Here is a 23384-nt window from a genome sequence, read left to right as displayed (position 1 = left end):
CTAAGCATTTATTTGCTGATGATCCTTGGAAAGTTTGAGTCAATTTTTCAATCTAAGGTATGAAATCTTTGTGTTATTTAAAAGATGATCTTTAAACTTACTCAATTATCTATAGATAGAAAAATTTTAATGATGTTCTTACCTTAAAACAATCAGTGTGAAGTAGATATTTAATGAATAGTATATATCAGCAAATTTTACATACAAATATGTATGTGCAGGAATTAGAAGTCCAAAGAAAGTAAACACCATGAGAAAAGCAACACGTGATAGAAAATTCCAGAATCTGCATTATTCAGAAAAAATTAAAAATATTTATAATTGATTAATTTGACATCTTGATTACAAGGTTTATCTATGTGAATCATTGTGCTAATGATTATCAGAAATGAATAAAACATTTACAAACAACTTTTTTAGCTGAAAATGATGAAAAGTTATTAAATTATTTTACACAAAAGAAATGACCTGGATAAAGAGGAATTGAAAATATGAGATGGGTGAGGGTCAGTAAAAGATGATGGAATCAATGGATTTTAGTCTCAGTATGGTTGCAGAATTGTTAGAATTTAGGTACTAGAGGGCATACAGTGAAAAGATGGGAGATGGTACACCTTCTCTGTTTAAGAGTTAACATGGATCTGTTACAGGTTGTTTTGAGATGTTAGTAGAATTTAACACCATTATCTTAGATTTCCACTATCTTCAAGAGTAGAAGTTGGTACGTGCCATATTTTAGACAGTAAGATTCTTGCAACTGTGTTTATGAAGTAGTTATTTGTACAACTGTGGGAGTGGGTGGTTAAAGAGGAGTGGTGGACATACTTATACAAGGAGAGAAGATACAGGAATTGGAAGATGACGGAGTAAAGGATTAACTGTATGAATATTGACATCACTAAGAATGGTGATAAAGTAATATTGGAGAGTCACAGTGAGACAGGAACTAAAATCTTCACAAAATGGAGAATGTGAGTTAGAATTCTATAGATAACCACAACCAAGAGGCAGATGGTATATTCTGATGGCACGAGCTTCTAAATTGGATTCTTTTAAGGAAGTGGGAGATAGAATGATTTAGAAATCAATATGAGGTACAGAGAGATCACCTACTTCAATTGTAGGCTCAATAGTACTAGGAATGCAGGCAAGAAAGACATCACAACTTACAAGGAATGAAGAATAAAGATAAGTAATATATTTGAAGATCCAACTTACAGTTGGAGCAAGAAGGAGAGGAAAACCTTCAGAATAATTCCCCATATATATAGCTAATACTTGTGTAGCATTTTAAATTCTTCCCTCAACTGTGGTCCATTTAATTTTGCCTAAGTGTAAGTACAATTGACTTCCATTGTAATTGGCATGGAATTTTATTGAAGTGCCCCAGAATCCTATAAGACCCTATATCTTTTAAGCTTCTTACATCAGAATTAATTCTATCTTCTATAACGTTGTCCCAAAACTCTAAAAATCATCGTTTACTTTCAGGGTCTTTGTTAACACATATGTTGTCATTATGTGGTTCAGGTCAAGTTTCCACTCTACGTATCGAAGCATTACAGAAAGTGCTCTTCCTTTTGGCTGATAACTACTCACCCCTCAGCTGAGTGCCCTTGAGCAAGGCACAATTTGCACTTTTCCACCCTTAGTCTTGCTTACATTTAGTTTGGTCATACTTTCTTTTATAACACTGCTAATCCTCTTCAAATGCCCCAGCTTACTCTTCTGATTTGCTTTACACAGCACCTCATTGTCCTTAAAATACTCATTTTTAGATTTTTTTTGCATTAAGTTCAACTTAAACTTAATTTTAAAATATTGCATTAAAATATTAAAATATTACTTCTCGATTACTGCACTTTTGGAACCCTCTTACTAGTGGGTACAAGATTTTACATGGGAAATTATTGAGGAGATAATCAGAGACTTGAGGAATTAGTGGGGAAAGAGAATCAACATGGACTCAAGGTAAGGTTACGAATTTGCTTTAAATTGGAGGATTCAAAGATACTGGCAAGAAAAAATAAAATCTAGTAAAGGTTTTTAGTTGGGTAGTTTTCAAGTCTTTGAAAATCTTACTTTGGCCATGTAGATGTAGATATTGTTACTATTATGATATTATACATTCCAGTTTATGAAGTAAAGTGAAAATATGCTAGCCACTTACTCAAGAAGAAGTGCTTCAACTCCTGCTTTAAAACTTGTAGAATTTAAAAGAAGTCCCACAATGGCCAGAGTAAATATTCCTGACATTCCAAGTAACTCACCTATTTTTAAAAAGAAATAAATATAAAGTATTAATTTAACATCAGCAGCAGCACAAATTTTACCCAAGTTAGAAGTATCAGATATTGTGACAGTACCGTGACTTTTATAGAGAGGCAACTTCACTTGATTTCAGCTGAAAAATATTGCAAATTATTACCACCACCCCATGTCCTTTTTCTTCCTCCAACTTATATCCAATTGTATTGTAAAGCCTACTGTGGACATCTGTGCACAGCTTCACATACCCCATTGAGGCTAGAGCACACTTTAGAGGTCTGGTTGTTTCAGATGGGTTCTGGAGGGTTGAAATGAAAATCAGCTGATGATTTCTTTGTGAACTTGCCCACAACTTATACCTCCTTCTTAGCAGACATAGTTCTAGTTAATAAGTAAAAATTGAAATATATGTTTTTAATACTAAAGAATATTGTGGATATTCTACTTTTATCATATATTAAATTGCCATTCATACTTGGACTAGTTCTGTGCCCTTTGTGTTTCTTTGACTTACTTTGTATTCCTGTGTTACAACAGTTGTATTTTAATTACTGTAGACCTATTAAATGTTTTAATACCTATCTGGTAGAGAAAGTTCACCACTTAAAAAAATTGTTTTGCCTATTCTCACACATTAATTTCCCTAGATGAACTTTTGAAATTGTCATGAAATTTTGGATAGGCACAGTGGCTCATACCTATAATTCCAGCACTTTGGGAGGCTGATGTGGGATGATTGCTTCAACCCAGGGGTTTGAGACTGGCCTAGGCAACATAATGTGACCCTGTCTCTACAAAAAATTTTAAAAATTGACTTGGCTGGGTGGCACATGCCTGTAGTACCAGCTACTTAGGAGGCTGAGGTGGGAGGATTGCTTAAACCCAGGAGGTTGAGGCTGCAGTGAGCCATGATCATGCCACTGTACTCCAGAGCCTGGGCAACAGAGCAAGACTCTTGTTTCTAAGAGAGAGAGAGGGCCGGGCGCGGTGGCTCACACCTATAATCCCACTACTTTGGGAGGCCGTAGTGGGTGGATCACAAGGTCAGGAGATCGAGACCATCCTGGCTAACATGATGAAATCCCATCTCTACTAAAAATACAAAAATTAGCCAGGCTTGGTGGCAGGTGCTTGTAGTCCCAGCTACTTGGGAGTCTGAGGCAGGAGAATGGCATGAACCCAGGAGGCGGAGCTTGCAGTGAGCAGAGATTGAGCCACTGCACTCTAGCCTGGGCGACAGAAGGAGACTCCATCCAAAAAAAAAAAAAAGTAAAGTAAAAGAAAAAGAGAGAGAGAGAGAGAAGGAAATTTTAAAAACAAAAAAATTTCTATCATTGTTTGATTTGGATTGTAATAAAGTTTAATTTAGTGAAATTAATGCCATTATTACATTATTGAGTTTTCCCTTCTAAAGATGGAAAATTACAAGTTTTCTATTTTTTATTTTAATCCTGGCTGAAAATGGTAGCAAAGGCAGAGTCACTGTTGAATCATGAAAGAAGAAGAAATCATGGACATAGGTTCTTTGAAATAATCAAGCCCTGGATTAGGTATTATAACTTGTTAGGTGATGGTGAAGTCAGGAAAATATTTATAATGACTATCTTGAAGGTACTAAATATAAACACAAAGCCAGGTCACAGGGAAAGTCTTTTTACATTAAATTTATATTTACTCTGTACCTGGTTTTAATGAAATTCTGTCCTGGCAGGTTTCTTCCTAAAATGTTTATTGAGACATCTTGACTCTAAAAGTTTTAAATTATTTCCTTGGGTATAACCTTTAATCTTGAAATTAGGGTTACTTATTAAAAATAATGTTAGATGAAATTATATTTGTTGGATTTTCTTTTAAGAATTTAATCCACTGATTAATTCATTGGAAAGCCTCAAGATCCTCTGGTCTGCCTTTTCCTCTTCAGAGGGAAAATAATAAATTCCCATTACTCTAGCACTTCTGAAGAGAAGTTTTTCTATGCTTAAATTTATTCAAATTTTATATTTCCTAATAACTTCTATAATTTTCTATGTTTAGATCCAAACTACTTGTTAAGTTTATTCATTAATATTTTATAACTTTTTACCAGTATAGAAAGAATCCAATTTTCTTATTTTCTAGTTAGTTATTGCTGGCTGATAAAAATATCATCAACTGTTTGGATAACTTTATCTTATATCAAGCTATTAAAGGGTCTTGCTGACTTTGTTTACCAATTCTGTTGAATATTCTATATGATATAAAATGTTGTGATTAATCTACCCATTTTTTTCTTTTAAAATATGTATAAATGTTTCCCCTTATCACATTAGCTAGAGCTTTCAGAATTTTTAATCATGGATGTGAGAATATACACCATTGTCTTATTCCTAAATGTAACAGGGACATAGTGCAGGTGAGGTAACTAGGTATTATCGTGCATGTCAATTCCGAATCATAAGAAGGGCTGTCTGAAGAGCTGAATTAAATGTTATTCTGAAGCTGTGTCAGGAAGCAATGGTATGACTAATTATCAATAGCTACCATATTTTTGTGAGGAGGTGATTGTGGGACATGGATTAATAATATTGATAGATTTTCCAACATTTAGCTTTACTTGATATGTAACTTCTATTTTGATTGCCTTTCTGATCTAAGAGTTACCAAGACAAAATATCTTATTTACAGGTTGAAACTGCCCCCCTCTGCCCTTTCGTTAGAGAGACAGCTTCTCTCTTTGTTGCCCAGGCTGGAGTGCAATCATAGCTCACTGCAGCCTCAAATTCCTGGGCTCAAGTGATCCTCCCGCCTCAGCCTCCTGAGGAGCTGGGACTATAGACATGTGCCACCACATCTAGCTAGTTTTAAAAATTTTTGTAGACATGGGGTCCCACTATCTTACCCAGACTGGTTTCAAAATCCTGGGCTCAAGTGATCCTCCTACCTCAGCCTCCCAAGGTGCTAGGATTATAGGAATAAGCCACTATGCCTGGTAGGAACCCTCTTTTTGTAGTTCATATTTAATTTAATTGCATCATGGTTGAACAATGTTTGAAATTTTATTGAAATGTTTTTCGAGTTAATTTCTGCAAATTGCCTACATGTATATGTAAAGGATATGCATTCTGTTTTGGGAGGTAAAACTATATATCTTATAAACCAAACTTCTAAGATATTTAAATATTTTTATAGCCATAATTATTTTTTGTTCAATTAGTTATGAAATTCTCTGGGAAAAGCATAATTTCTGTAATGATAGTTTTGTCAAATTCTTCTTTTATAATAGTATTTGCTAATATTAGTACATTGTTTTCTGTTGTATAGATATTCATATTTTTAATCTCTTTTGATAGATTATTTTAGTAAAAATATTCTGTCTAGATCAGTTGAATGTTTTTGCTAGCTTTTGCCTGGTATACACTTTTCATATATTTTTATTTTGAAGTTTTCTATGTTATTTTATTATAGGCATAGGCCCCTCACTTACAAATATAAAAGATGAGATACAGAATTGAAAAGATGAGACTTATATGATTGACATCATCACCAAAAACAGTTGACATCCAAAATTGAATCAGTTTTGAACTTAGAATTCCAACCAAGAAACTTGCTATAATATTTGAAAAAAATTCACCCACGATGTATCGAGCTACAAGAAAGGGGAGGAAATAAGAAGTAGTTAATAGAACTTGCCCTTAATTTTAATTGATATTCTGGGTTAGTTTTCCTTTTTGTCATTATCTTTAAAATTAGCTAATTGCCACAGTGAACATGAGAGTGCAGATATCTCTGTGACATATTGATTTCAATTCCTTTGGACATATACCCAGAAGTAGGATTACTGGATCATATGGTAGAGTTCTACTTTTAGTTTTTTGAGGAACTTCCACGTAGTTTTCCATAATAGCTGTACTAATTTACATTCCCACCAACAGTGTACAAGAGTTTCCTTTTCTCTGCAATCTTACTAACAGTTCTCTTTTACCTTTTTGATAAAAGACATTCTAACAGATGTGAAGCAATATCTCACTATGGTTTTCATTTGCTTTTCCCTAATGATTAGTGAGGCTGAACATTTCTTAATGTACCTGTTGACTGCCGCGTGCTGTAGCTCATGACTATAATCCCAGCACTTATAATCCCTCGGGAGGCTGAGGTGGGCAGATCATTTGAGGCCAGGAGTTTGAGACCAACCTGGCCAACATGGCGAAATCCCATCTTCATTAAAAATACAAAAATTAGCTGGGTGTGGTGCCACATGACTGTAATCCCAGCTACTTGGGAGGCTGAGGCATGAGAACAGCTTGAACCCGGGAGGTGGAGGTTGTAGTGAGCCGAGATCACACCACTGCACTCCAGCCTGGGCAACAGAGCAAGACTCTGTCTCGGAAAAAAAAAAAAAAAAGCACCTGTTGACCATTTGTATGTCTTCTTTTGATGTCTATCTGTTCTTAGCCTATTTTTTAAATTGGATTATTTATGTCCCATATATGGGGTCAACCTAAGTGTCCATCAATGAATGAATAAAGAAAATATGGTATACATACACAGTGAAATAGTATTCATCCTTAAAAAAGAAGGAAGTCTTGTTATTTACAACAAGATGGACGAACCTAGAGGACATTATGCTAAGTGAAGTAAGACAGGCACAGAAAGAAAAATACCGCATGATCTTACTTATATGTAGAAACTAAAAAAGTTGAACTTTCAGAAATAGAGAGTAGAATAATTATTACCAGAGGCTGGGGATGTAGGGAGGAAGAGAATAGGGAACTGTTGATTATGAAGTGCAAAGTTTCCAAGAGAAAGCAGTACTAAGTTTTCAGATCTATTCCACAGCAAAGTGACTATAGTCAATAATAATATATTGGTATTTCAAAATAACTAAGAGAGTAAATTTCAAATCTCTCGTCATAAAAAATTATAGTTAAATGAGGTGATGTTAATTAGCTTGATTCAATCATTCTACATTGTATACATATATCAAAGCCTCACATTGTACCCCGCAAATGTATACATTATGATTTGTCCACTAAAACTAATATTAATAAAAATAGCTCATTGCCTTTGGGGTAGATGGACAATATTTTCTTGTTTCTGTGTTGAAAGAGTTTCTTTTCAACTGCTAAAAGCCACACTTAAGTTTGGAAAATTTGGTCAGTTTAGTTTAAGAGCTCCTTTCGGTCTCCATTGAGGAATTTATTCAGTGCCTTTAATGTGTCAAACATGTAATAGATTTTAGAGATATATGAAGGAACAAGTGGGAAGTCCCTAAACTCATGGAAGTGATAATCTAGATCTAATGTAATACATACAGGAACTACAGAAAGAGGAACGTCTCTAGGCCTCAGCTGGGTGAATCTCCTGCATTATGTTGGCCTGCCAAAGTGACTGATGGCTTCCTTCTTTTTCGGCATTTCATATGTTTTACCTTTTCACCCTGATAAACAATGTTGCAATGTATATTTCTGTACATACATTTTTCTCTCTTGGGCTTCTCTGAGTACTTTTTAGGTTCCAAAAGTAAAATTAATGCGCCAAAATATATTTGCTTTTTGGTGTTGTTACTTTTATGTTTTGCCTAATTACTTTCCACAGAGCAATGTCATGATGCCCTTCCCAGGAAAACAGGGAGTCGGAGGCCATCATAGGCTCATTTTCTGGAAGTACACATGCCTCCAGGCCACATGAGCTCTAGGCACAGAGCTGGTCATTGTAATAATTTTGAGTCCAGCATCTCCTGTCACTGAAATATAGGATGGAGGCCAACTCTAGTGGCAGAAGCATACAGGAATCTGGAGTTAGAAGACCCCAGTTTGAAAGCTGTTTTTTCCTTTAAGAAAGGAAAATACATTTTAATAAGTAACATATTTGCTGACTAGATTTGTTAAGCCAGGAAAAGTCTCAAAGCAAAGCCATTACTGCTTATACTGTTTTAAAATTTCTAGCACTCAAATTGGAAAGAGTAAGAACTCTGAGTGAAATAATCTTTCTTAATTTTTCCCTATTATAAAATACGTGCTAACTTCAAAGATTAGTAACACTGTTTAAATAATTACAGAAATTATAAAAACAATGGTTACTCTGAAAATTATTGATTCACAATGTCAAATGAAATAGCAGTAAAGCTTATTAAGCATCTTTATTTCTTAAAGAAAATTTGTATTTCAAAGGTGTTGAAGTTCAGAGAAAGTCCTAATGTCTAAGAAAGTAAGTTCATCGTTCTCTTTCTCCTACAGCAGAGTTTTTATTGTTGAAGTTATTACTTTTATTATTTTACAGTGATTACTTACAGTTTTTCTTCTTCTGAAACACAAAAAAATAAAGTTCCATTCCATTGATTATTATCAAAATTACAAGGCAAGCTCTGTGGAGGCAATGGGACTTTGCCTATTGTGTGTATGGTTAAATCCTCAGGTCCTAGAATAGAAATTCTCACATAGTACATATTAATAAATCATTGTTGAATCAGTGAATGAATGAACTTCCATTCTTCCTTTTCCTTTCCCTTCTCCCAAGGAGCACCAAAAAAGTTCCCCTGATTAGCCTGTAGATGTTATTTCTGATATAAGTTGCCCTGAAATTCCGTGGTCAGTATATAATATCTTAAATAAAGCCTGGTAGAACACTGAACCAGGTTTAGTAGGTGAACATGGATCCTTCCCAATGGCATGCAAGATTGTACTTCTTTAAGGTTTTTTAGTTCCCCCAAGGGTGGCCCTTGAGTTTTTAAAATGCTTCTGAATATAGAAATTTCTTTGTTGCTCAACTTAGTCAACTGCAGGAAGGTCATAGCTATAGGAGGTTTTAGGGTGAGCACTCTCTGAGTGCCATATTGCGTCACCTCCCTTTGCACCCTGGATTTTAGTAGAGGTTGTGTTTATGGTTGTTCGGCTTTCACACACATCACAGATGGTGAATTGGAAGTACCTAAAGACAATGTACCTTTCTGAGCTAATCTGAGGTTCCAGGTTCACCACAGATGCTCCAAGCTTCCGTGGGCTAGGCAAACTAACACCATACACAGAGCTTCACCCATCTGTTGCCCACAAGCCTCAAAGGCTGAAAGTAAATATCTCCTATGCCCAATTAGGGTAACTGTCCACTACCTGGATCAGCTCCTTTGAGGAAGGGGTGAGAGGAGTGGTGGTCCTCAGGATGATTCTTCTTGGGAAAGAATATTCTTCACTTCTGAGTTTTAGGATAAGGCAGGAATAGGAAAGAATAGAGGTATACAGGGTCCCTAGTTGCACAACAATGAAGCACTCTCTAGGGGCAGGGAAAACAATTACAGCTAAAAATCTCCTCTTCCTGAATAGTAGGAGAGGTAATTTAAGATATTCTTCATTACTGAGGGGAGGCGGGGAGTAGAAGAAGCCCACCACAGCAGAGTGAATTGTTTGATACCATACAGATCAATGGATTAGAATATGTTGTGGAGGCACCTCTTAAGCACACCTTTTCAACAGGAATGGGGGTAGTGGCAGAATGAGACAATGCTGCATAAGACCTTAGAACAAAGAAGACACCCAGTGCGTAGAATAGTATGTCGTCAGTTTATCGAGGAGACTATAATCATTGCTTTTCCAAAACCAGTGCAAGTGCACCACAATAAAAAGCTAAATAAATTCTTAGTAATATTATGAAAATGCTTTGATTTCATAGACACCCTGAAAAGATCCTATGAACCCCTCTCCTCCACTAGCCAGGGATTCAGAGACTCAACATTGAAAATGACTTTTCTAGGAGGAAGATACAGGGCTTTGACCAGAGAAGAGCACGTAAGATGCTTCTAGGGATGCTGGTAACATGAAATGTCTTCTCCTGATTAATAGTTATATAGCTGTATACTTTATAATCACTCTCATATTATACATATGTCATTTATTTTATACACACACATACACATGATAAAGGGGAGAAAAGTACTTATGGTTTAGGGTTATCTGAAAGCGGTAAATGAAACAGCTCATGGGCACTTTGCAACCCCTCTGCTTACAAGCACTATTCTCTGACCCTGTAGATGGCTAATAACGCATACTTCCTCTCTTATTTGACAGCTTTTTATGTTGCCTGCATGAGATATAGTCCCAGGGCAAACGGAAGAGAAGCTGCCTCCTCTCACTACTAGTGGATGCACTATTTGGTTTATCTTCTAAGCTCATCTTCAGCACATAAAAAAGAACATCTCTTATTCTGGTTGTCTGGCATTCTGGTTCATCCCAGGCCTCTCCCATAAGCATCTTCATGAATAGTCTCAACCCAGTCTCACAACAAATATGTAACTAACATTAAATAAGTAATGGGTAATAGTGCTTTGTAAAGAGTAAGTCACTAAACCAATACTCACTATTACATTCTTACAAATATAACTTATGGTAGGATATTAAAAAATACACATCAGCTTTCAGAAAATACAGGATTCTGATGTTAAGAAAAAAACATTTTAAAAAAAAGATCCTTACCTATGGTATGGTTCCTTTTATTTTGTTGTTCTTTGTCAAAATCCATAATACTAGTAAATATAATTAACGATATAACAGAGGTCATCAGACTTTCTCCATTAATTAAACTGATGAGGCTTCTAGAAAGCCCTACATATGTTGAGGGGGAAAGATGTTTTATAAAGTGAGAAAAACATTAAATATTAAATGTTAAAGAATAAAATTTTCTTAGCAACTATAAGGATGGTCTTAGCTATGGATTTACTGCAAGTTAAGTTTAGACCATCATAATTGGTACTAAATTAATTAGGGTCCATTATGTTTACGTAAGTGAGATAATTAAAGTTCTCATTCCTTGCTTCAAAGTACAGAGGAAAACATGAAATTTATTATTTTTAATTCAGTGAGTTGTTCTATATAAATACATACATGATAAATCAGATATATTTAAGGCAAGACAGAAAATGATGATTGAGGAATAAAATAAAGTTACAAACCAAAGTTTTATAACATAACGTAAGTATTAAGGCAATTGTTCACATAATCTAGCTAGGCTTAGAGATTATCTGACTTTCTCATTCATTCTTCCCAATGGTTTTAGAAATCGGTCTCCATGAATGGAGAGTTCCTGATATTATGCACTTCCATCCAAATTTTCCTCTATTTATGATGGCATTCTAAGTTTAAATGTCTATCAGTTGTCCTTTTCCTCTGCCCTTAAATGTGCATGTAGTGGTTAAGCTACAACTTTGAGCATCTATCGTGATTTTCTAAAACTCATAGGAGGAAATGTTATTATACAGTAAAAGTCCTTTCTGTGAATCAACCAGTCTATAACCGCAATCACAACCTAACTACAATCAGTATGCTGATAGAGGAGAGGAAACACCAAGGCTGTTCCTGTGTGGCTCGATTGCCTTGGCCATCCCATACTTCACCTCTGCCTGTATCTAAGCCCTTCCCTGTAAGACTTGGCAGTGTTTCTCACCAAAAAGATCTAGTTTGTTTTGTTATGAGACTCAATGAGAGCAGAAAAGTTCTGCCTCCTCTCTGACTCCTGCCACCACCACGGCAGCATTCCTCTGTAGGAATATAAGAGATACATGAAGGAAACGTAGATCTTCCCAATTGAGGCCATCCTGGATCACATAGCACCCCCAGTGTCCACCAGCTGATGATAGATTCCTTAGTGAACCTAGCAAGATCAGCAGGACCCAGCCCATATCATCAGAACTGCTGGATTCATGAGAAATAATAAATAATTGTTGTTTTAAGCCACCACATTTGGAGTTGTTTATTACTCAGCAAAACCTAACTGATATTATTGTATAAATGGAACTATGACAAAATGTAAATATTCAGAAATACATAGTAGATAATATAAGGGCATAGGAGGAGTCAAAGGACCATGAGAAGCTCAAGCCAATGTGAATGTACTTATGTATTCTGACAGTCTTGGGCAAATTTTTCATATATATATATGTGCACATACACACGCACACACACATACACATATATACATCTTTCTAAATCTTATGAATCTTGTTTTGTAAATTCAGCAACAATGCTGCCAAGAAGAAATTACTTTTAAAAATGTCTTCTGGAAAGATACAGGGGGGAGAGAAACAAAATTCTGAAAGTAATGGCAAGATGGACAAAATTTATGAAAATAACCTCGCAAGGTACTCTGAGTAAATTGAATTCAATTGTGGCAGGGTAGAAAATCAGTGGAATACTAGATTACAAGATAAGAAAGTTAGACAAGAAGGAAATCAGCTCTCAGGTATCATAAGAGTCTCTCAAATATAGAGGAGAAAAGGGTTGGCATTGACAGTCACAAGGAGGCAGGGATGTGGGCTGAGAGTGTGGGGAGGAAGACAAGAATTCAGGGTTGGGTGGTGGATGTTGGTATCTTCTTCTAAAGTGTCATCTCACTCTCTTAATGTCCTTTGTCTTGAAGGCTCAGTTCTCATTTATTCATATATTTACACTTGATGTATCTCCCCTACTCTATTTCTACTTGCCTCAGATAGCTATTTCCCCTTTAACTGGTTACAAAGTGAAATTAAAATTGAAAAGAGCGTGCGTGTTGTCTGTGTGCAAATGCATGCGTGTGTGTGCCATATTAATATTCTATTTTAAAGCAATTTTTCTAGTTCTCATTATTAAAAAGTGATGAAAAGAGACAATAAAATTATTGTTTTTCTTGCATGAGGCTTTTTTTGTTTTTGTTTTTCTGGGCTAAATTGAGTTGGTATTTTACTTTTAAATATAGACTGATTTTTCTTAAAATAGTATACACTCAAAACACTGTATGACTGATGATTTTACCAGTTTTTGACTTTTTAGGCTTTCAGTCTTGATGATGACAATGATGCCAAAGGCAAAATACTTTTTAAATGGAATTGTCCTAATGATTCTTTACAAAGGAAAAGAAATATTGGGCAACAGAAATGTCACGACAGTGTATATGCAATATTGTAATGTCCCAGAATTATTCTGTTGGCTCAAGGTAGAGGTCTGCATAAAGTCAAGGATTCTAAATGAATCCCCTCCCTCATTGCACAATTGGGTATAATACTTTTTTTGACACTAAATAAGCCCGTCACTGGCATTTCTTCTGCCCTAAGCATGACCTCCAAAATCTCTGCTTAATCCCCAACCCCCAATCCCTCACTACCTGACTTCTCATACTGGAAAGCTACCAAAAACAAAAGATCTTAAAACAAATGCAAGTTCATTATGAAATATGATATTATAAATATAGAAAAAGAGAGCAATATACCTACCAAGGTCTCTTACAGCAGCTGCAGTTAGCATGGGATCCGAACTCACAAGGATAGCTGAAAATAATAACCATGGGGTGGGCTTCAAATGTAATTTATTTACAGCTGCCAGATACCAAAGAACTAAGATATAATTAACCAAAAAGCCGGGAATTGTAATTAAAAGTATCTGCAAAGAAATTTACAATTAGAAAAATCAGACTGCTTTTGTAGTCCATTTTAAGAAGAAGATAATCAGGATTATTGGAGATACAGAATCAACCAACACCAATAGTACCCACCAGCAGACACAGGAGTGGGGCCATCTAGCTCACTCTGCTTCAGCTGACTTCTACTTGACCAAAGATGCAGGAGATGGCTTGGCAGAGCACACCTGAGACAACCCAAACCCCTTTTATGTCTGCTCTTTTTGATTTCATCTTTTTGTCATTTGTCTGAACTCCATGTGTCTGCGTTTGGTTTAAAAGTATAAATTATTCTAATAAATTATTTGCTTCTAATGCAGTTTAGGTAATGGCCTGTATTTATAAAACTGTTTTGATTACTTTGAAAGAAATGTACACCCTACTTATGATTTGGAGTGTTTTCTCTTGAGGTCTTTCCCTGATACAGTTCAAATCTTGCATGTTAAAAAATTTCTTATGGCTTTTGAATTAGAGTTTAGCTGCTTCTGTGTTTTCTTCTCTGCTTTTATTCTCTTAGATATGAATGTGGGAAGCTTTAGAACATAGGTATTTAAAACATGACTTTTCTTAACAATTTCCTTTTACTGGAGCTAATACACTTTCTTATAGCACTCTTGTAGTATTTCAGAGTTAATATTATATCTGGTATGAAGTTATGCGAGTCTGAGTCTCAGAATTACTGTTTTCTTTCATAATTTTTCCCCTGGGTCTTTGATATGCCAGACTATCGCCAAGATATGATTTATTCACTAAATTATGAAGCTGAATTTATTACTCCCATGCCCTTTTATTTCTTCTTTGTTCCCTATTTTGGAAAAAAATATTCTAAAAATTTGAACATAGATAATATGTGGTTCATGAATGAATGACATTACCAAAAAAGAAAGCTTACCTGCCAAAATAACTTTTGAAGCATGTATGTATCCATGTCAAATGCAGTAGTAAAGAAAATTACTGGTGCAAATATACAAAAAAGTAAGTCTGGACTCATCCATTGTATGGCGTTTGCGTATCTTTGGACCTAATATTATACAAATATATCATCTTCTCATTTACTCATCACTATTAGAATAGAATACATGCTAGGCACTCCTAAATCTAACAGTAGAGAAAGACAATTTTTAAAAGACATATCACACAAAGGAGTAAGTGATCATATCAAATTTTAGAAACTACAAATAATTGGCCATGGCTTATGTAGAAGATGTGTGTGGAAGAATAGAAGGGATAGAGACTGGAAAGTTAATGCAATTCATGCAATAACTAATTAACAATGTTTAACATGAGATATTTAGTTGAAATGTGTAAATCCTATTATAGGTATCCATTCAACATTCACTTATTAGGGAAACACTGAGTACCTACTGTGTTAGGTAATATCCTTGCATTTGGGAGATAATTCTCCATGCATCTCTTGTGTTGTCCGTGGCTTATGAATACAGGCATTGATTGTTTTTCTTCCAGACTATCTTTTCATGAATGTTGGTATGGCTTAGAAGGTAGAGCAAGTGTCTTCCTCCAGAGCAAATGACAGGTTTACTTTACTGTTCAGTGTAATAAAGATAATATCTCCCTCAGAGACATTTATTATATTTAAAGAACAGGTATAGGAAGTACATTGACATGGGCACTAAAGAATATGCAGCAGATTTTCAGGCAATCAAGATGAAGAAAGAAGTTTCAGGTAGGTGGATAATCAAGCACAAAATTCACAAAGGAGTAAGTGATTGTATCAAATTCTAAAAACTACAAATAACTGGCCATGGCTTATATAGAAGATGTGTGTGGAAGAATAGGCAAGGGAGCAAATGAGCTTACTACCCATTATAGAGGATTCAGGTTCTCTAAGCTTACATTTCTTCTTCTGTGGCCAGATATATAACCCAATGTAGGTACAGATTTCACCTGGCCCTCTTTTCTTCTTTGGGATTATGGTTCAGGAAACAGGCACAAGAAAGTGTTAACTCTGGTTACTGCTATTGCTGTGGATAATAAAACCCTTTTTCTCTGGTCCAGGAGTCCCATGTCTTTTGCTGGGATCATGAAACTGGCAAGCTAGCTTATTAGCTGGCAAGTAGAGAAAAATCTGACACTTCATGGGTCTTAACATTGGTCTCTTCCTTTGAAGGAGTTGCTGACAAATAATAAAGCTTATAGAAGTACTTCAAATTGCATCTGTGTCAAAAGCATATGATTATAAAACCTGTTTATGACATGTAAAGTAGTAAACTGTTTCTAGTTCTTACATGAATACATGTTTTGTATAATATTTTTAACATCATTGACTAAATTTGTTTGGGAAAGTCAATCATTTCAGACAAGTTCTCACATCCATTCTGATGGACTAGGGCAGACTGGCAAATTATGGCCCCTTGGCCAAATCTGCACACTTAAGAGACTAGTTTCTCTTCTAACAGAAACCCTTTAAAACAGTCTTCATTGAGGAAATAGATTAGTTCAATATTACAATATTTTTGCTACTCAAGTCCTGCACCAGCAATACAAAGTCTTCCTGAGCTCCTATGTCATTAGCCTTTTTTTCCCCAAGTTTTCTAAATCTGTTTAACATTCCTTGGCCACTAATACTTTCAGTAGCTGTATGTACTCAGTAGCTGTATGTACTCAGTAGTTGTATGTACTCAGCTTTTGCAGATCTCAGCTAGATCTCAGCTTTTGCAGGCCTGGCTCCTTTTTCTACACACTTGATCTGATGCTATCCACATCACAATCATCTATCAACTGGCAGAACAGTGAGCAGATGAATAATTTCTGAACATTTTTAAATGGCATCTCAGCATTTATATGATTCTCAAATAAATAGCATAAAATACTCATTTATAATACACACCCGAAAAGATGTAAAGCTTAATACTTCAAAACCGCATCCAAGTAAAAATAACATCACAGGGAGAGGAATTGGAAAGTCTTTCAAGTGCAGGTTCAAAAATGCTGCAAAAAAACATGTTAGTGAAAGGCAATGAGGTATCTCATTTATAGAACTTTAATGTGACAGGATTTCTTAAAATTGTGAACAATATCTTACAGTTTCACTACTTGTTTTCTTTTTTCATGAGTTTAAAATCATCCCTTACACTTAGCAGCACACAGAATTAGTGTAACTGTTAATCTACCGGGTTACTGTTTTACCTCTCCTATGATGTATCTCATTCTCATCTCCTTAGAAACTTAACAAACATTATTAGCAATTATTGTCTCTTGGGTTACTACTGAAATATTTATAGTAGTTTTATACACATCATAAATCAGAGATTAATTTCTTTAGCAATCCTGCAATAAAAGGTTAATAAGTAAATTTTAACGTAATCTTCTGGTTCCGAACAATGAGAAACTAGCCCAATTTTAAAAACTAGTTGTGAAATAGTGGGTTTTGCTGCAACTGGTTCATTTTCCTCCTCTTTTCACTCATTCTGGCACAATCAGCACCATCGTCCTTCTTGTAAGGCCAAGCCTGAAAATGCAAAGCAGAGAGGCAGGACCAAAATTGAGGCGAATCCGGGAACCTGCCAACGGGTCTCTGGGTGCAGTCTCTGAAACTGGAGGATATCCGGAGAAAGGGCTCTCCAATGTGGAGATAACGGGGAAGCTCTTGGCATGATTGGCTGTAGGTATGTGATACCGGAGCAGCAGGAGTCAAATAGGATATGCCGACTTTTAATTCAAGGAACCCTTTTCTGAAACACTTTACCACAGTGAAGGAAATAAGGAACTGTACTCTCAGAGATTTTGGGAAAAGATGCATGGGTCTTGGAAGATAATTACTCAAAATATGCAGGGAAGGAATACAAGTGAAGAGCGTTTTTCTTACAGAACATCATTTGTCATATTTATTTGATCAAGACGTTGAAGATTTGTATCATAAGGATACAGTTTTAAGCACTAAGAAGAATAAGACATCGGTTTGAAAAGAGGAATATGAATTCTGCTAAAATTGAAGCAAGAACAAACATCAAATTTATGTTGACACTTGGGTGGAAGAAAGGTGACTTAATTGATGCTTTATGAAAAGTTTATGGAGACAGTGCTCCAAAGAGATCAGTTTACAAATGGATAATTAGTTTTAAGAAGGGATAAGGTAATGTTGAAGAAGAAGCCCACAGTGGCAGATCATCCACATCAGTTTGTGAGAAAAAAATTAATCTAGTTGATGGCCTAATTGAAGAAAACCAACAATTAACAGCAGAAATGATAGCCAACACCATAGACATCTCAGTTGGTTCACCTTACACAATTCTGACTGGAAAAGTTCAGCAAACTTTACACCTGAGAGGTACAAAAACCATTGCACCCAGATCAGCTACAGACAAGAGCAGACCTTTCAATGGAAATTTTAAATAAATGGGATCATGATCTTGAAGCATTTCATTGAAAACTTGTAACAGGAGAGGAAACATGGCTTTATCAGTGTGATCCGGAAGACAAAGTGCAAGTAAAGCAATGAATGGTTACCAAGATGCAGAAGTAGTTCAAACTACAAGTGGACTGGTTGAGAGCAAAGGTCATGGCAACAGCTTTTGGATGCGCAAGGCATTTTGCTTGTTGACTTTCTGTAGTGCCCAAGAATGGTAACAACTGCTTATTATGAGAGTGTTTTGAGAAATTTAGCCAAAGTTTTAGCAGAAAAATGCTGGAGAAAGCTTCACCAGAGAGTTCTTCACCACAGCAAAGCTCCTGCTCATCCCTCTCATCAAACAAGGACAATTTTGTGAGCGTTTTGATGGAAATCACTAGGCATCCACCCTATAGTCCCGGTTTGGCACCTTTGGACTTTTTGTTTCCTAATCTTAATAATTTTTTTAAAGGCAGTACATTTTTCTTCAGTTAATAATGAAAAAAAAAAAAAAAGGTGCATTGATGTGGTTAAATTCCCAGAACTCTCTGTTCTTTACGATGGACTAAATAGCTGGTATCATCCCTTACAAAAGTGTCTTGAACTCGATCAAGCTAATGTTTAGAAATATAGCTTATACTTTTATCTTTTCAAGCTAATGTTTAGAAATATAGTTTATACTTTTAATTCCATTTTTCCACAAACTTTTTGAAGTCTCCTTGAATATCCACCCCTTATAGAGGGGAAAAATTCTTGTGACCATTCATGTTAACTTAAATTAATGCTGACTTAATTTTCTATTTTGTAAATATACATAAACATAAAAGTTGATACAAATTTTGTTTATAGCCCCTAACAAACAGATTTGTGAAATAAACGCATTCAGAAACAAACTAAAACAACATTAATGGAATGGATGCTACTGTTTTACTGAGGTGTAAACATGGTACTGGCTGCTATGGAAAAAGTTACAGTCGTGTGCCTTGTGATGATTGTTTTGTCTACAGCTTTACTCTTGGCAGACCTCAAGACTGTTGAAATGAGGGGAGGGGATCTGAATCCCCAAAGGAATGTCGACTGGCCATGGAGGCTCATGCCTGTGATCCTTGCACTTTGAGTGGCCAAAGCAGAAGGATTCCTTGAGGCCAGGAGTTCCAGATTAGTCTTGGCAACAAAATGAGACTCTGTCTCTACAAAAAAATAAAATAATTAACGAGGCATGGTGGTGTGTACCTGTCCTAGCTGCTGGGAAGGCTGAGATGGGAGGATCACTTGCATCCCAGGTGTTGAAGCTGCAGTGATTTGTGATTATTGCCACCACACTGGGCAACAGAGCAAAACCCTATCTCTAAAAAGAAACTAGAATGTCTTTGTGCTATGCAAATCCTAATTTGAAGAATTCTGCATTAAATTCTCTCCAAACATTTTTCTAACTCCTGTGAGCAGTTCAGTTTTTATTTGATTCAGGATTAGGCTTGGATAGTAGTTAACTAAATTGGATTAAAAGTTAACTGTTTTGTGAACTAATAAGGAGTTTTTCTTTTTTTAGATACAGGCAGTCCTTGCTTTGCACAGTTCCAATATGCATAAATATCAGTTACCACAGTAAAGTTAAATAAAACCAGTCCAACAATGTGGTTAATATTTCCATGACCACAGTATTGGGAAAACTTGCATAAATTTTGCTGCTAGCTCTTTATTCCATAAACCATTGTGCCAAAAAAAAAAAAAAAAAAGATGTGCATCATGATCAGTCTTCAATTACATTACTTCTTTCAAAGTTTGTTGGTGATTCATTACTGATCATCAGTTCATGCACAGATAGCAAAGCACAAAGTGGATAGTAGTGTTGCCTCCTCGACCCCAAAGATTAAACTCGTGACCATTTACAAAAATGGATAATCAAAAGAGGTAATTGGTTAGCAAAGAACAGGGCAGCAAAGAAAAGTGATAATGCTGGAAGTGAAATTGGATGTGATTAGATTTGAAAGTGGTGACAGCAAAGCAAAGATAGGTTGAGACTCAGACCTGCATGAAACTGTAATACAAACCTATTTTAAAAGGCTGATAAATGTAAAAAGGTTAAGTTGCTTCAGGGTCTTTCAGTTTTAATTGCACTGGGAACAGAAAGCTGCTTGTGGTTGAAATGGAACATTTACTTGTTTGGATTGAAGATTAATCAAAAACAAATCCCAATCAGTTTGACTAGCATTCAGGCCAAAGTGATAACCTTAGTTACTGCATTGAAAGAAAATGGTAATGACAAGAAGACTGAAAGAGAATATATTACTACCAGTAAAAGCTGGGTTCATCATTTCAGAAGTCGGCATGAATTGATGTTAAGCTATCTCATGAAGCTGCAAAGCTTCAGATGGAATATTACAGAAGATATAGTTGACTACGGGAATGTTAACGCTGCTGCTGTTCAAGAGGCAGTTTTAGATATGTAGCCAGAGGAATTTAGCAAAGTCAAATGCATAGACATAAATTAAGAAAGTGGTTGTGACTTAAAGAACGACCATGTCTCAGGAAGTGATGCCAGCAAAAAACTTCACATTAAAGGAGCTCTCGGATACTTCATTACATTGAAAATGCAAAGGATAAACTTTTGAAAGCTGACTCAAAGCTAAGAAGGAGTGAGACAATTTGCCAAGGCATAGAAAAGATGCTCACCAGTTAAGTTATATAAGACAAGCATTGTTCAAACTACTCTTGATAAAAGTATAAAGAAACGTTTTAGTGTTTCAATGTTTCTAATATTTTAAATTAGTAAAATTTAGTATACTATATAAATATTAGTTTTACATTATTAGAAAAAAATGCAATTTTTAATTTTTAATTTATTTATTTATTTGTTTGTTTTTTAGATGAAGTCTCGCTCTGTTGCCCAGGCTGGACTGCAGTGGCGCGATCTTGGCTCACTGCAAGCTCCGCTTCCCGGGTTCACGCCATTCTCCTGCCTCAGCCTCCGGAGCAGCTGGGACTACAGGCGCCCGCGACCACGCCCGGCTAATTTTTTGTATTTTTAGTAGAGACGGGGTTTCACCGTGTTAGCCAGGATGGTCTCGATCTCCTGAAAAATATTTATAGACAACAGCAGGAGAGGTTTCTTTTGTTTTGAGAGAGTGTGCTGCTGTATCACCAAGGCTGGAGAGCAGAGGTCTGACCTCTGCTCACTGCAACCTTCGCCTCCGGGGCTGGACCCATCCTCCCACCTCAGCCCCCCAAGTAGCTGGGACCATAGGTGTGCACCACCACTCCAGGCTAATTTTTTTTGTGTTTTTAGTAGAGACAGGATTTTGCCATGTTGCCCGGGGCAGTCCTGAGCTTCTGAGCTCAAGCAATCTGCCCGCCTCCGCCTCCTACAGTGCTGGGATTACAGGCATCCGCCGCCGTGCCCAGCCAGGAGAGTTTTTAATCTAGCAAACTTAAAAGTCACAAAACAACCATAAATTTTTGCAAAGATTAAGATTACATTGCATAATTTCAGCTTGCATGCTCAAAGCCAGGACTCCTTGCATGTAAAACAAGCTAGGGAGCCTGCATATTTAACCAGATGTAAATATGCACATCAAGTCTACAAGCAGCTGTATTTTTCCTTCTGGCATTCAGTTATAATTTAACATTTATTTTTTTTTTTTTGAGATAGGATCTCGCTCTGTCACCCAGGCTGGAGTGCAGTGGCATGATCTTGGCTCACTGCGATATCCACCTCCTGGCTCAGGCAGTCCTCCTACCTCAGCCTCCTGAGTAGGTGGGACTGCTGGTGCCTGCTAACACATGCAGCCAATTTCTGGTTGTTGTTGAGACCAGGTTTTGCCATGTTCATGGGACTGGTCTTGAACTGCTGGACTCAAGTGATCTGCCCATCTCAGCCTCCCAAAGCGTTAGTATTACAGGTTGAACCACTGCACCTGGCCTGACATTTAGTTTTCATATTGCTTTTATGTGTTGCTATATCAAAAGCTTTGAAATAAAATTTTATAATACTGTGAAAAAAAAACTAGTTTCTTATTACACATTAAAAAGCCCATAACAAATATTTAACTTTGTGTATTATTGTTATAAAAGTGCAATAAGTAATATCATAACATTTGCTTTCATTTAATTTTTTTCTGCTTCTTTGTAATACAGTCCCTAAAAAGGTCAAAGAAAGTGCAAAAAGTGTTTTCTTTTTGTTTATACCATGTTCTTTTCTTCTCAAAATAGCAGGCATAATTTATAACTTGGACAAAACCTATGAAACACCCTGCCCTAACCCGTGATTTTCTACCTGTTTTCTTCAATTGTCTCCTTCACTGAAATCTAACCCTGACATAGCAAGTAAGAAGGTATGAATGAACACTTTGAACCCAATAGGGTGAATGTTATGAAAATCAGATTCTACATGTCTCTCCATAGGAGCAAATTATTATTGGATTCATTTGATTGAAAATATTGATATAAAGATATAAGTTTGAGGACAAAATTATATCCTATTACTTCTACTTTCCTTAATTCTATATGGTAGCATTTATAAGACGTACCTGAAGAATAAACTCAGATAAAGAGAGAGTGATACTTACCTCCAATGGTGCTGATCAAAGACAATGTTAGAATGATTTCAGGGAGGTCATCAGGAGCACTGAAAAATAAACTCCTTAAATATTCCAGCCACGTGCTAGAAACATTTTTCTGAAGATTGATGTCAGAAACAATGTCTGTATCATCTTCCATCTTGTCGTTTTTCACAGTCCATCTGAATCTAAGAAACATAAGATTTGCTTCTTGGTGGCCTTGTAATAATTTTCTAAAAAAGAAAAAAAGCCCTATTCTCTTTTAATTAGTTCTAGTGATTTCTCATGGTCTGCCAAATTTAGGGATGCCTCTCCCTTATACGATGCTTTCAAGTTAATGTAATAAAAAAGTCAGAACCCCAAGTGATAGAGACTACCAGTGTTACCTTATGTTTACTTGTAATGCCAAGCACTACTGGAAGCATGTTCTGACAGCTATTTCAAAGTAGGAGGGAAACCCGGGAAAAATATTTGGATCGCTTTTGTTGTTTTATCCAGACAGAAATTAATAAATCATGATGATGTCAAATCACAGCCTCCTTTAATCTCATTTGGGACACTGACAGGCCAGGTGTTTCCTAAATTTATATGTGTATATAGCAACCAAGAATGTAAGAAAAATATTAAAACCAAAAAAACTTTCTTAAATCAGGGAAATTGTTATATGTTCTATTTCTTTGTTACTTCTTGGAAGAGGAACAAGAGGGGCCTTAATAAGAGTTTGAAGCAATAGACAGTTAACCACAGTCAGGTAATCTCGTCTGCTTCCCAGGGAAAGGAAAGTTTTACATCAAGGTCTTACATTTCACACAGGATATTGT

The 23384-nt window shown here is 36.0% G+C and overlaps 1 protein-coding gene across 1 annotated transcript in view; it reads right to left on the bottom strand.

The window, feature by feature from the left end:
• SLC9C1 (solute carrier family 9, subfamily C (Na+-transporting carboxylic acid decarboxylase), member 1) overlaps positions 1–22988 on the bottom strand; it is a 133333-nt gene extending 110345 nt beyond the window's left edge. Inside the window, 10 exon segments of the mRNA XM_011969736.1 lie at positions 143–286; positions 2171–2270; positions 5732–5893; positions 10710–10838; positions 13478–13643; positions 14552–14680; positions 16508–16608; positions 22573–22633; positions 22635–22667; positions 22950–22988. Of these exon segments, the coding sequence (XP_011825126.1) occupies positions 143–286; positions 2171–2270; positions 5732–5893; positions 10710–10838; positions 13478–13643; positions 14552–14680; positions 16508–16608; positions 22573–22633; positions 22635–22667; positions 22950–22988 (1064 nt within the window).
• Between the last annotated feature and the right edge of the window lie 396 nt (positions 22989–23384).

Source organism: Mandrillus leucophaeus, unplaced genomic scaffold (assembly GCF_000951045.1).
Source record: "Mandrillus leucophaeus isolate KB7577 unplaced genomic scaffold, Mleu.le_1.0 Scaffold900, whole genome shotgun sequence".
In the NCBI taxonomy this organism is placed as follows: domain Eukaryota; kingdom Metazoa; phylum Chordata; class Mammalia; order Primates; family Cercopithecidae; genus Mandrillus; species Mandrillus leucophaeus.
The sequence above is the reverse complement of the archived record's forward strand: the minus strand, read 5'-3'. Positions and strand labels throughout refer to the sequence as shown.